A 12,146-nucleotide genomic window follows, 5' to 3' on the forward strand; every position below is an offset into this window, starting at 1 on the left:
AGACGCCGTTTCCTTTCGAGTGTTCCTATTTTTGAAAAGAGAAAGTCCAAGAAACGATCCATCCTTATAACCGGAAAAGGCGTTTTGCAATGAGGAACCCAACGATCGGAAGAATAAAGGGGGCCTCGTCCATTCATGCAGAGTTTCGGGGACGGCAGGGGGGTTTCGTTTGCGCGCCAGCTCTTTCTCGGGACCTTTGGTTTCTCCTCTTAAGTTATTTCTGTTGTAAAATACAGAAGGGTTTTTAAACTGACGGCCTGAGAGTTTTTGCTTTGCGAGACCCAGACAGGTTCCCCCCCAGTCCGGCCTTAGAAACCTAGAAACCTAGAAGACTGACGGCAGAAAAAGACCTCATGGTCCATCTAGTCTGCCCTTATACTATTTCCTGTATTTTATCTTAGGATGGATCTATGTTTATCTCAGGCAGGTTTCAATTCAGTTCCTGTGGATTTACCAACCACGTCTGCTGGAAGTTTGTTCCAAGGATCTACTACTCTTTCAGTCAAATAATATTTTCTCATGCTGCTTCTGATCTTTCCCCCAACTAACTTCAGATTGTGTCCCCTTGTTCTTGTGTTCACTTTCCTATTAAAACACTTCCCTCCTGGACCTTATTTAACCCTTTAACATATTTAAATGTTTCGATCATGTCCCCCCTTTTCCTTCTGTCCTCCAGACTATACAGATGGAGTCCATGAAGTCTTTCCTGATACGTTTGATGCTTAAGACCTTCCACCATTCTTGTAGCCCGTCTTTGGATCCGTTCAATTTTGTCAATATCTTTTTGTAGGTGAGGTCTCCAGAACTGGACACAGTATTATTCCAAATGTGGTCTCACCAGCGCTCTATACAGCGGGATCACAAACTCCCTCTTCCTGCTTGTTATACCTCTAGCTATGCAGCCAAGCATCCTACTTGCTTTTCCTACCGCCTGACCACACTGCTCACCCATTTTGAGACTGTCAGAAATCACGACCCCTAAATCCTTCTAAGATGTTAAAAATATTTCAGTTTCCTCTGAATTTTTTTTAAAAAGCCATTTCTAAGAAGACACATGTCCGAAACACGTTTTGTGTATGTGCCAGAACATAGCACTGTCTCCCAGGTTGAACAGAGAGACCAATGAAGTCTCGTGGGTGGACAAAATAATCGGTTAGCAACATGCATTTATGACAGTTGCTGTGTCAGGGTGAAGCCACAATCATTTAATGACTGTGTGACTAACTTAACAACTGCAGTTTGTTTATTCATTCATTCATTCATTGGGCTCAGGGCAGCTTACAACATATAAAAAAGAAAACAACACAAATCCAATTAATTTAAAACTAATTATACAATCAATAATCCCCAATTTATTTTTAAAAAAATAAGTCATGCCTACTCACACAACAAATATACATTACATTCATCGGCCAGGGGGCTAGAGAGTCTAATAGCCCCAAGCCTGGTGGCACAGGTGTCTTAAGACTTGTAGAAGGCAAGGAGGGTGGGGGCAGTGTGAATCTCTGGGGGGGGGGGAGCTGATTCCAGAAGCCCCGCCACACACACACAGAGAAAGCTCTTCCCCTAGGCTCTGCCAAGCGACGTCTAGTTCAGTGTTTCCCAACCTTGGCAACTTGAAGCTATTTGGACTTCAACTCCCAGAATTCCAGATATCTTCAAGTTGCCAAGGTTGGGAAAAACTGGTCCAGTTGACGGGACCTGGAGAAGGCCGACTCTGTGGGACCTAACCAGATGCTGGGACTCCTGCGGCAGAAGGTGGCCCCCTGAAAAATTTCTAAAATGGGGCAAAATTCATTTTAACAACTATGAAATTTAGGATTCAAAATAGCAGGACAGAAGTTGCCTCCAGATGTTTTGGGTGCCCCCATCAATCAACAGAGCCTTTTAAATCACTGTCTGAATTTGTCTAAAATGCAATAGGGCAGTGATGGCAAAGCTTTTTTTTGCTTGGGTGCCAAACGAGTGTGTGAACGCACACGCAAATGTTCCCACACCCATAATGCCCTCCATGCTCCACGCATTACATATCAACAGAAGATTGAGGGCAGAAAAAGGCCTCCTGGTCCATCTAGTCTGCCCTTACACTATTTCCTGTATTTTATCTTAGGTTTATCCCACGCATGTTTACATTCAGTTACTGTGGATTGACCAATCACGTCTGCTGGAAGTTTGTTCCAAGGATCTACTACTCTCAAATAATATTTTCTCACATTGCTTCTGATCTTTCCCCCAACTGACCTCAGATTGTGCCCCCTTGTTCTTCTGTTCACTTTCCTATTAAAAACACTTCCCACCTGGAACCTTATTTAACCCTTTAACACATTTAAATGTTTCGATCATGTTCCCCCTTTTCCTTCTGTCCTCCAGACTCTACAGATGGAGTCCATGAAGTCTTTCTGGTTCTTCATTTTGAACTTCCCGTAGGGCTCCATAGGCTTTCCTGAAGCCTGGGGAGGGTGAAAACGGTCCCCCCCACAACCTCTGGAATGCCATGTTTGAAACGCACCTGCGTGCTGGAGCATTCGCTGGCTGGGGAATTCTGGGAGTTGAAGTCCAAATATCATCAAGTTGGGAAACCCTGTGCTAGAAGACCATCGAGGTCTCTTCCAGCTGCTTATTCTGCCTGTTGGGAATTAAAAGCCATGGAAAACAGCCAAGGCTGTGCAGGAGGGATTTGGCACCCAGTCGGCTGGAAAACCTCGCACGCAGCACATTGAAGCCGCCAATTGGCTCTACCGCCTCTCTGCCGAGCTTTGCGCTGGGGCTTCCCACGAGTGGGTTGTGCATCCCCAGAGCGCCCGGCTGAGTCAAGCCAGGTCCCATTAGCCACAGTTGCGTGGATGGTGCAAATACCCGTTTGGGGCAAGCGGAGGCTGCACCAGGAAAGTGGGCAGCCCCGTGCATCAACCTTGGGGGAGGAGGAGGAGGGGGGGGCTTAAATCAACCCCCACCCAAGTCTTGCTCGGGCTTTGCCTTTGGGGGGGGGCAAGAAGGGCTCAAGGATTGCAAAATGGAACCCTTTGCATTTTCTGAAGCAATGCCTTGCAGCCCCCGATGCAACTGGGAAAAGGGGGGGGGGTTGCAGCTTGTTTTGCACTGCAAGGGCATGCACGGATGGAGGAGGGGGCGCTTGCTCCCCAATTCTCCCCCTCCCCATTTGCAAGGCTGAGGGGGGGGGGGGGCTTTTTGCACCCATGTGCCTCGTTTGCACGCCAGGCCGGAGCCCTGCAACATGCATGCACCGGCCCCAAAGCAGTCTGGGGAGCCTCCTCTCCTCCCCCCCAGCGCACAATAGGGCAGGAAATTCCCGCGCGCAGCAGCAGCACGCGTTTCTCTTCCTCGGGCCCGCGCATGCGCGCCCCGCCGCCCTACTTTCGCTCGCGCCCCCGCGGGCATCGCGACCAGCTAGAGCCAAATCGCCCCGCCCACTCCCAGCCTCTGCGCCGCTTATTGTAACCCCCGGCTACCAATCCACAGCGGGGAGGGGCGGGTTCTCGGCCCTCAGCCCCGCCCCCTTCTTCAAAAGGAGAAGGGAGGGGGGAGAAGCCGCGCCTGCGCAGAACGCTGCTCTCGAGGAGGGCCGCTTGACCTCTCTTTATTCCATTACTCCTGTAAAGGGAGGGAGGGAGGAAAGGCGGCTGTGCGCTTGCGCAGAAGGCCGACAGGCGGAGGGCGGGAAGGAGGGTGCCGAGCTGACGTCTTTTCTCTTTCTCCCTCTTTTTTCTCTCCTCTCTCTCTCTCTGTCTCTTTCGCTCTCTCTCGGACCGCGCATGCGGCTTAGCTTGGCTTCATCCTCTCTCCTGCCGCCACCCGATTGGGGAGAGGGCTCCCAGGCCCCGCGCGCGCCTGCGCACCGCCCCCCTCGCCGTCTCCCAGCGTCCAGGAGTTGCCGCCTCTGCGCCTGCGCGCCTCAGGGGGGCGGGAGAATCCGCCGAGCCGGGCCCCCACTGCGCGCAGCCTCCGTGCGCGCCTTCAGTCGACTGGCGGCCGCGGGAGGGCGAGGAGAAGAGAAAGCGGTCCTCTGCGCCTGCGCAGCGCTCGCCCCTCGCCTGGAGCAGCCTGAGGAGGCGGTGGCGGCGGCGGTCATCGCGTGAGGGGGGACCCGGGCTCGGCCACCGGACGCGCGGCCTTGCGGGCGGAGCGGCACAGCGAGGGAGCGCGGCGGCAGCGGCATCAGCAGAAGCGCGGCGGCCGGGCCAGGCCGGTCTGAGGCGAGGCTCGGCGCTCCCTCCTCCCTCAACATGTCGGCGCCGGCGGCCAAAGTCACCAAGAAGGAGCTCAACTCCAACCACGACGGGGCCGACGAGATCTCCGGTAGGCGCGGGAGCGGGCGGGCGGGCGGGCGGGCGAGGGGAGCGCGGGCGGGGCCTCCGTCTCTCTCCCTCCTTCCCTCGCCGCCCGGCCGCCATCTTCCCCGGAGGCGCGAACGGCGGAGGCGAGGAGAGGAGGGCGCCGGATGTGAGGCCTGCTTCCCCCATGGCCGCCCCCTCAGCCCTCGCCCGGGAGGGAGCGCGGGAGAGGCGGGGAGGCCATCTTCGGCGCCCCTTTTGTCTGAGGCGGGCCCCGATGGCGCCGATCCCGCCCGCTCCGCCTTCCCCTCACACGCTCCCCCTCCCTCCCGCCGATGAGGCCGCCATGATGGCTGCGCTCTCGCCGCATGGCCGGGGGGCCGCGCGCGCCTTTTTCTCCCGTCTCCTCTCTCTCTCTCCGGGGGCGCCACGTGCGCTCCCCCCCTCGTGGAGGGAGGGGGCGCTCTCCCCCACACCGCGCACGCGCGCCTGCAAAACTCCCCCCCCCACTGCACGTGCAGAGGAAACTTGGCGCCCGGCAGGTGGTTTATTTTATTTATTGATTCGGTTTTTTTCTTGTTTTATGCCTTGAGATTTAAAACATGTTAGCCGTAGCACTTTTTTAAAAAACAGCATATTTTAGTTTTCTTATATATTGTTATATTGATGTTGTACGCCCCCCACAATCCGGGTCCTCATTTAGTGGGAGCTTATTTTTTTTCTTCCCTCCTCCCCGCTCCAGCAGAGGGGGCGGGGGGGGGCGCCTTCTGGCTGCAGGAGTTGCATGCATAGAAAGATAGATAGAATAATCTGGATTTCCCCCAAAAGGAGGGAAGGGGGAGGCCCCATTAATGGTGGGGAGGGGTCTTTGTTTTTCCCGCCTTCGGATGCGGCTGGGAAGTTTTGTCTTTGGGGGGACGGCTGGATGAGGGCCGGGAATGTGAGAGCAAATATGCTGGCTCTGTTAAAAAGTGCTTTTGCTAACATGTAAGCCACCCTGAAGGAGAAGGGCAGCATTAAAAAAATCGAATAATAAATGTATAGATGTATTTATATATTGTGTTTTTATTGATATGTTTTGAGCTGCCCCCAGCCCACAGAGAGGGGCAGATTACAAGTCCAGTAGATAAATGAATAAATACTCCTGCAATTGGGGGGGGGGGTGTCTTGGGATGGGACCAAAAGCAGAAGGACTGGGGCTGCTCTTGTTACTGCTCAGGGCCCCCGCCAGATGTTCAGACTTGGCCTGTTCCTAGCCAGGTTTCGTTGAATCCCGCCTTTTTTTTTAATAACCCCCCCAGCCTCGTTTTTCTACCACCACAACAACCTTGTGAGGTGGGTTGAAAAGGGAGGAACAGGAAGTCACCTGGCCAGGTTGGTAGGCCAAGGGGAAGCGCTGGAACAATGCAGGAGACCCCCCCTAAGCAGATCTGTTGGGTGGGTGAGGGGATTGTGTTTCCTGCATGGAGGGATTAAGGTTCAAATCTGTTTTAAGGATGCTGGATTTCAACTGTTGTGGGGGACACACATACCTGGGGGCAGGGAGGTTTCCTTGATGCCATGTGTGATGTTTGCAAACATTGCCTTGTCCCCAGTTTGATCCTTTTCTTCCAAGGGCAGGCAATAAACTTTTTCTTTTTCCCTCCAGACAAAGAGCAGCAGGAAGCAATTGAACATATTGATGAAGTACAGAATGAAATAGACAGGTAAACCATGTGTTTAATCTGCATTTTTAACACTGTTTCGTGGTTTGCTAGCCTGTAAAAGGAGGGTATTGCAAATAGGTTTTCCTCATTTATTGACTAGCTTGATAGGATGTAGTCTTAAGGAGATAAAACTTGAACTTTTGTTTGGAATTAGTTGAGAAAAATCCCCCTCTTTTTTTTTAACAATGTAACACAATTGGCTGTTTTATTCCCCTACCCACTGTTTTGAGGATTTGATATACTGTAAATTGTAACATTATTTTTGCAAAACAAGAGCGCTCATGCAAAACAATTAAAACATGTTTAATGTTGAATTCATTTCTTTTGTTCACTGGAACTTCTCAGCTGAGAGTTTCTACCTAAAGCCAAAACAAAATATTTATTTGATAAATGTTACATTTTATTTGGAAGTGTGGATTTGGCATTTGCTATGTTAAAGCTTCCATGTTGGGTTAATATCTGCTTTCAGTACCACATCAAGGTTTTTATGTATATTTAAATCTTGTGTTCAGACTGAACGAACAAGCCAGTGAGGAAATTTTGAAAGTAGAACAGAAATACAACAAACTCCGCCAACCATTTTTCCAGAAGAGGTCAGAGTTGATCGCCAAAATCCCCAACTTTTGGGTAACAACATTTGTCAATCACCCACAAGGTAAGCAAAGTTGTTTATTCTTGTGGAAACTTACCAAACAATTTCTTTAAGTGACTTGTAATCTTTCACATCACGTGTAAATGAAGGTCTTGAAATGCAAAGGTCCTTAGTTAGCTAGTTCCAATTTTCAGTTAGATTTTACATTTTGTTTAAAATCCAGCTTTATGGTTTTTATAAATACCTCAAAGCAGTGAACTTACCTAATAGTGTTCCTCCTCCTAATTGCCTTGATTTCTGTTAAACTGGGCATTCTAGAACATTTGAATGAAGCGTACATTTGAGGGAGAAACCATTCCAGCTAATGAGACGGTGGCTTCATGTGAAATTATTGGTAACACAAATTTCATCTTTCTGCCTTAGTATCTGCACTGCTGGGAGAGGAAGATGAAGAAGCCTTGCATTATTTGATCAGAGTGGAGGTGACGGAGTTTGAGGACATCAAATCAGGTTACAGAATAGATTTTGTAAGTACGGGTCTTGTAGGACACACCATTGTTGCACCTTTTTTAATATATATTTTTTTTGGGAGAATGCTGTTCGGAATGCGTTTCCCCTGCAGCATCTCTCAACACAATCCTTCCAGAGGGTGGATCGAAGCTTCTCATCCCTTTTGAGGTGGTTGTTGGTCCTTGGGGGAAGTGGGGGGGGGGGGGGTGATTTACAACAGTCCACACTTGGGTTGTGCAGAGGAAAACTGCAAGCTCGGTGTACGGGTGATAAGCAATTCAGAGGCCGTGCTGTGTGCAATGTGTACATTTCAGAGTTTTCTGTTTTTGTCTGTTCCTTTGGATGCAGTATTTTGATGAGAACCCCTATTTTGAAAACAAGATGCTCTCCAAAGAGTTTCATCTGAATGAAAGTGGAGACCCCTCGTCCAAGTCCAGTGAAATCAAATGGAAATCTGGGAAGGTATTTACTCTTTTAAGTATAAAATGACCATATGTAGCATTTAAAACGAAAAGGGCAGGGGCTCACAAAAGGCTGCTGGCTTTTGACAAGACGTGTTGGAAAAAGTGTTCCCAGACTATTTTATTATTATGAAAGTACATCTCCTTATATAATAGTGTTGCTCTAGTTAGAAGGTGGATTCAAGTTGTTAATATAGCATTTCCTCCAGGTAGAATCCGGGGCAGACAAAACAACTACATGAAATAAAATATTGGAGGATTATTTCTTAAAATCCTTGTGGCATGTCGGGTTGAATCCCACCCTATAACATGAAAGGGCAGATCTTAATTGGAAGCCATGATATCAGCTTTTGCCCCATCGAACTGAATTGGTTTCCTCTGGGATCATTAACCTTTATGCTGCCTTCATTTGCGGACGTTCTTTATTTGTGATTCCCCCCACCCCTGTGGTAAAATGCCGTGGCCTGGGGGAATAGTTTTAAACTATGACAAAAGTTCTTGAAGAGAACCCCTTCAGGACAGCAAGGTCCCATTTTTCCATCGGTGGGAGGGTGGGATGTACTCGGGGCCCCATCCTTATTTCCCCTCAGGATGAGAGAAAGAACCGACAGGTCACAATTGCCTGCAATGTTACTGACTGTTGAGCTATTCCCAGTGTGAGCCTCTTTTTCCCCCTTCACCATTTCTGGCTGTTGTGGCACGAGAGATGGTCGAAGGAAGAGAGGCAGATGGAACGCGACTACAAATTGTAGCAGAAACACCAGGTGGACCCGCTACATTGGGGGGACGTTGCTAACTTTCTAGTAACAAACCAGGTTGTAAATTGTGGAGTTGTGGAGAGAAAAGAAGTGGGCTGGACGACTGACCTTTTTGCTCTTTTCTGGACTCCAGGACCTGACAAAGCGCTCAGGCCAGACGCAGAACAAGGCCAGCAGAAAGAGGCAGCATGAAGAACCCGAGAGCTTCTTCACCTGGTTTACTGACCATTCCGATGCCGGGGCCGATGAACTGGGCGAGGTCATCAAGGACGACATCTGGCCAAACCCGCTGCAGTACTATCTGGTGAGAGCCTGGCCCGTGGGCTGCGCGGCTGGTCAAAGCGCTTGAGGGGGTGTGTGTGCCTCCCTCCGCTATAACTCTCCTTTGCGCCCCACAAGGTGCCCGATATGGACGATGAAGAAGGTGAGGGAGAAGAGGATGACGACGACGATGAAGAGGAGGAAGGCTTGGAGGACATCGATGAGGAAGGTGATGAAGATGAGGGTGAGGAAGATGAAGATGATGAGGGAGAAGAAGGAGAGGTTAGAGCTCTAAGATTTCCCTCTTGGGACGGCAGTTAGTGACCTTATGTTGCCCTGAAACTTATAAGCTCAGAGCAGGACTTAGCCTTTCGAAGATTCCCCAGACTGAATGATTGGCCAGGAAACTGATGCTCTGGCTGGTTCGGAGTTCGAATTCAGCCTCTGCTAAAGTTGTAGTTGCAAATTGCGTAACTTCCACTCAGGGAGAACTTGATTTGTGCTGGTAAATACAAGTGTGTATATAGAGAGAGAGGATTGGATGTAGCGCTGATCAGCCTGTTTGTGGCAGGTGAATGGATGTGGAAGGAGTTGTTTCTCTCTGTCGCCATGAATGGAGGTTCTGCGACCACCGTGGGGGAGAAAGGCCACTGCACAAGCGCCAGTTAATGGTTTTTCTCCTCTAGGTGGTGTAACCTGCTACTTTACTTAGGTCAGATTATGCTCCAGAGCCTGGCTGGAGAATTCTGGGAGTTGAAGTCCACACATCTTTAAAGTTGCTGAGGTCAGGAAAACCTGCTCCAAAGGACCTGACGGCCCCCAGGCCCTGAAAGAGGGGGCTCTCAAAGCCCACCCCCCCTGCTTAACTCTAGTTGTGGCCTCCAGCTCAGTCACCATAGGTTTTGGGTTTTCTTTCTGTGGGTGGGGGTCTTTTCAAATGCAGGTTCATCATTTAGCATGAAAGAACTGCGGGCAGTGCAACCTATGAAAGGACTTCAAAGTACAATCCCAAAACGGAGCCCCCCCCCTCAGCCTCCCCCAGTTAATAGGAGAAGAGCCTTAGATCCAGTGTGTTCCACCTGCGCCCCCACCCCTTTCCTGCTTGTCCCCCTGGTTTGAGTGCAAAGTGAAGGCAACGGGTGGCTGAGTTGACCCCCCTGACCATTGGTCTGAAACTCTTGCTTTCTCTCTCTCTCTGTGCAGGAGGATGAAGGCGAAGACGACTGAACACTGACAGATTCCAACCACGGTCCATCCTCCTCCCTTCCCCCCCACCAGTCCCCCCTGGGAGCAAATTGCCGTCTTATTCCTGCCCCCCCCCCTCCCTCCCCCTCCTCTTGTGCTCAGCCGCATTGTCCTCCCGAGGTCTTTTCTTTCTCCTCCTCTTTCACACACCATGGTTCACAAAATGATTTTTGGAGAAAAGATGATCTCGAGCAGTGGAAGAGAAATCTCGGCCCATTTCAATTTTTTTAATCCCTGTTTTTTGAGACGAAAAGGAAAAGAAGAAAAAACACTGTCAGTGGCATCAGCGCACTGTGTCCCGTGGGGAAGAGCGCGAGAATGGCCGCCTCTGCTCCAGCCGGAGGCTGCGGAGTGCTAGGCCCCCTGTGTGGTAGTGCATAGAACCTATAGCTTTTCCCCCCTCCTCCTCCTCCTCCTCCTTTCTCTGTATATTGGGTTCGGAGATTACACTGTGTGTCTCTTATGTGAATATGGACAGCCAGCATTTACCAACACATGTGTCTGTCTATTTCTCTCTCTTGTTTAAAAAACATTTGAAAAAGCTAAAAAAAAATATGGGGGGGTTATAGACAGGGTAAGCGAGGGGTGGGTTTCAGATGTTGGGGGGGTGGGTCGAATGGGCATTTTGACAAAACATGGCTCCTCCTCCTTTTGGCATGTTTGATCGTGATGTTTAACGAACATCTTTGCAGTTTAAGATGACACTTTAAAACGAAAGAAAGAAATGATCAATTCTCTCCAAATGATACGACAGTTCAGCCCCTTCCACTTGACGGAGAATCAGCCGGAAAAACCCCCTCCCTCCTTTTTCCTCCTCCTAGGATCTTATTTGGAATTTTACATTCTCTACTGTAATTTTGTTCCTTGCTTTTGGTTTATTTTTTTTCCCAACTTTTTTTTGTTTTGTTTCACTGGAAAAAGAAAGATGCTCAGTTTTAAACGTTTAAAAAGTGTACAAGTTGCTTTGTTACAATAAAACTTAATGTGTACACAAGGGGGCTGATAGTCTTCACTAAACTGAAAAGCCTGTTCTGGACCCACCCCAGGGAGTTTGGGGTTTCAGCACGCCCCTCGAGAAAAAATAATCATCCCACAAGGGGGGGGAGACACTTGAAGACCAAAGCGTTGGTTGCGCAAACAGCTGCAGCCCCCTGCCCCTCCCCTGGCTACCCATCTGCCCAGGGCTGGTGGGCTCCAGGTGTTTCAGGCTGAACAAACCCCTCATTCCCTTCTGGCTTTTGTCCCCCCACCCCACCCCTGTGAATTGTGACTGGCTGTTTCTCTGGGTCCCTGTATAAATTTGACAACCAAACTAAAAGGACGCTGAACTTGGTCAGTTTCCCAAACGTGACTTCTGGGGAGATGGAGATGCTCTTGGAGGTTTCCTGGAGTGATGCTTTTAAATTTTTAATTCAATGTAGGAAGAATTATGTAACTTCATCTGTTGATATCAATAAAGATCATCACTGGATTGGTCTTTTCGGAGTGGCTTGAATTGGAGAGCTTTTGTTTCCCTCGGGAAGTGGGGGGCACAGCTCGTCTGGGTTGGTGGCGGTTTTTCCTCGCCAGCCTTCGTGCCCTGGGACAAAAATTTTAAAGCGCTGTTACGTTGAATTGATGCTACTGTGTGAATAGCTTTTCACGTGTTTCGGTTGTAAATCAGACGTGCACATTAAACCGCCCTTGAGAAATTGTGTTGCTAAATCCACCAAAGAAGCCAAAGTAAATTCCATCTACAATTTTGAAAGACTAAAATGCCGAAAAATGAAGTGCGACTTTTCATTGGTGCAGCCAGAGTATTTCTTCACCGCTTGTACTCAGCCAAAAGAAATAGTTTCTTGAAAATAACGGGATTCTTCTGCCCTCTTAAGTAGCTCCCTTAAGTATACACTTGGTTTTCATCTGGATCTGAGGTGAAGCAAATTCCAACAATTTACAGGATCCAATTAAGAGATCCCTCTGAGTACAAGTTGGATATTGTTTAGAATGCTTAAATTGCAAATTGCACCCAATGAGAATTATTTCTTCCAAGATAAAAATCAGATTTACAAAGTGGATTGAGACCCCCCCCCCCAAAGTGTAAACTAAAAGGCCAAATTTTACAAAAATGTTTAATAAAAACAATTCTTGTGCTGGAAGGTAGTATAATAAGGTATCTGTTGAAAAATGCTGGTATATGGTATATAGTATACTGTGAAGAAGTTTGGGGTGCTGTCCTTGTTTCTATTTATACTCTCCAAAAATAAAGGGAGCCCTCCAATGACACATTTTAGATCTGAGTTAATGAAATATTCTCACTGAATCAAAGTTGAATGCAGGAC

At 48.9% G+C, this 12,146-nt stretch overlaps 2 protein-coding genes across 4 annotated transcripts in view; both read left to right on the forward strand.

Annotated features, from left to right (window-relative positions):
- Window positions 1–4,097, forward strand: part of UBAC1 (UBA domain containing 1) — a 20,440-nt gene extending 16,343 nt beyond the window's left edge. The window contains exon 10 of the mRNA XM_070759543.1: window positions 3,890–4,097. Coding sequence (XP_070615644.1) covers window positions 3,890–4,097 — 208 coding nt within the window. The remainder of the gene's footprint in view (window positions 1–3,889) is intronic.
- SET (SET nuclear proto-oncogene) lies at window positions 3,663–11,302 on the forward strand. Of its 3 annotated transcripts, none has more exons than XM_070758464.1 (8): window positions 3,663–4,317; window positions 5,941–5,998; window positions 6,511–6,653; window positions 7,014–7,117; window positions 7,449–7,562; window positions 8,453–8,623; window positions 8,719–8,862; window positions 9,784–11,302. In XM_070758464.1, the coding sequence occupies exons 1-8, from the start codon at window positions 4,245–4,247 to the stop codon at window positions 9,805–9,807; spliced, it is 831 nt and encodes a 276-aa protein (XP_070614565.1). In that variant the 5' UTR covers window positions 3,663–4,244; the 3' UTR covers window positions 9,808–11,302. The 3 variants fall into 3 exon arrangements, with proteins under 3 accessions (XP_070614565.1, XP_070614567.1, XP_070614566.1); XM_070758466.1 differs by having other exon boundaries at window positions 3,667–4,317; window positions 8,719–8,809; XM_070758465.1 differs by having other exon boundaries at window positions 3,809–4,317; window positions 8,719–8,824.
- Window positions 11,303–12,146: the final 844 nt, after the last annotated feature.

This window comes from Erythrolamprus reginae, chromosome 8 (genome assembly GCF_031021105.1).
Source record: "Erythrolamprus reginae isolate rEryReg1 chromosome 8, rEryReg1.hap1, whole genome shotgun sequence".
NCBI lineage: Eukaryota > Metazoa > Chordata > Lepidosauria > Squamata > Dipsadidae > Erythrolamprus > Erythrolamprus reginae.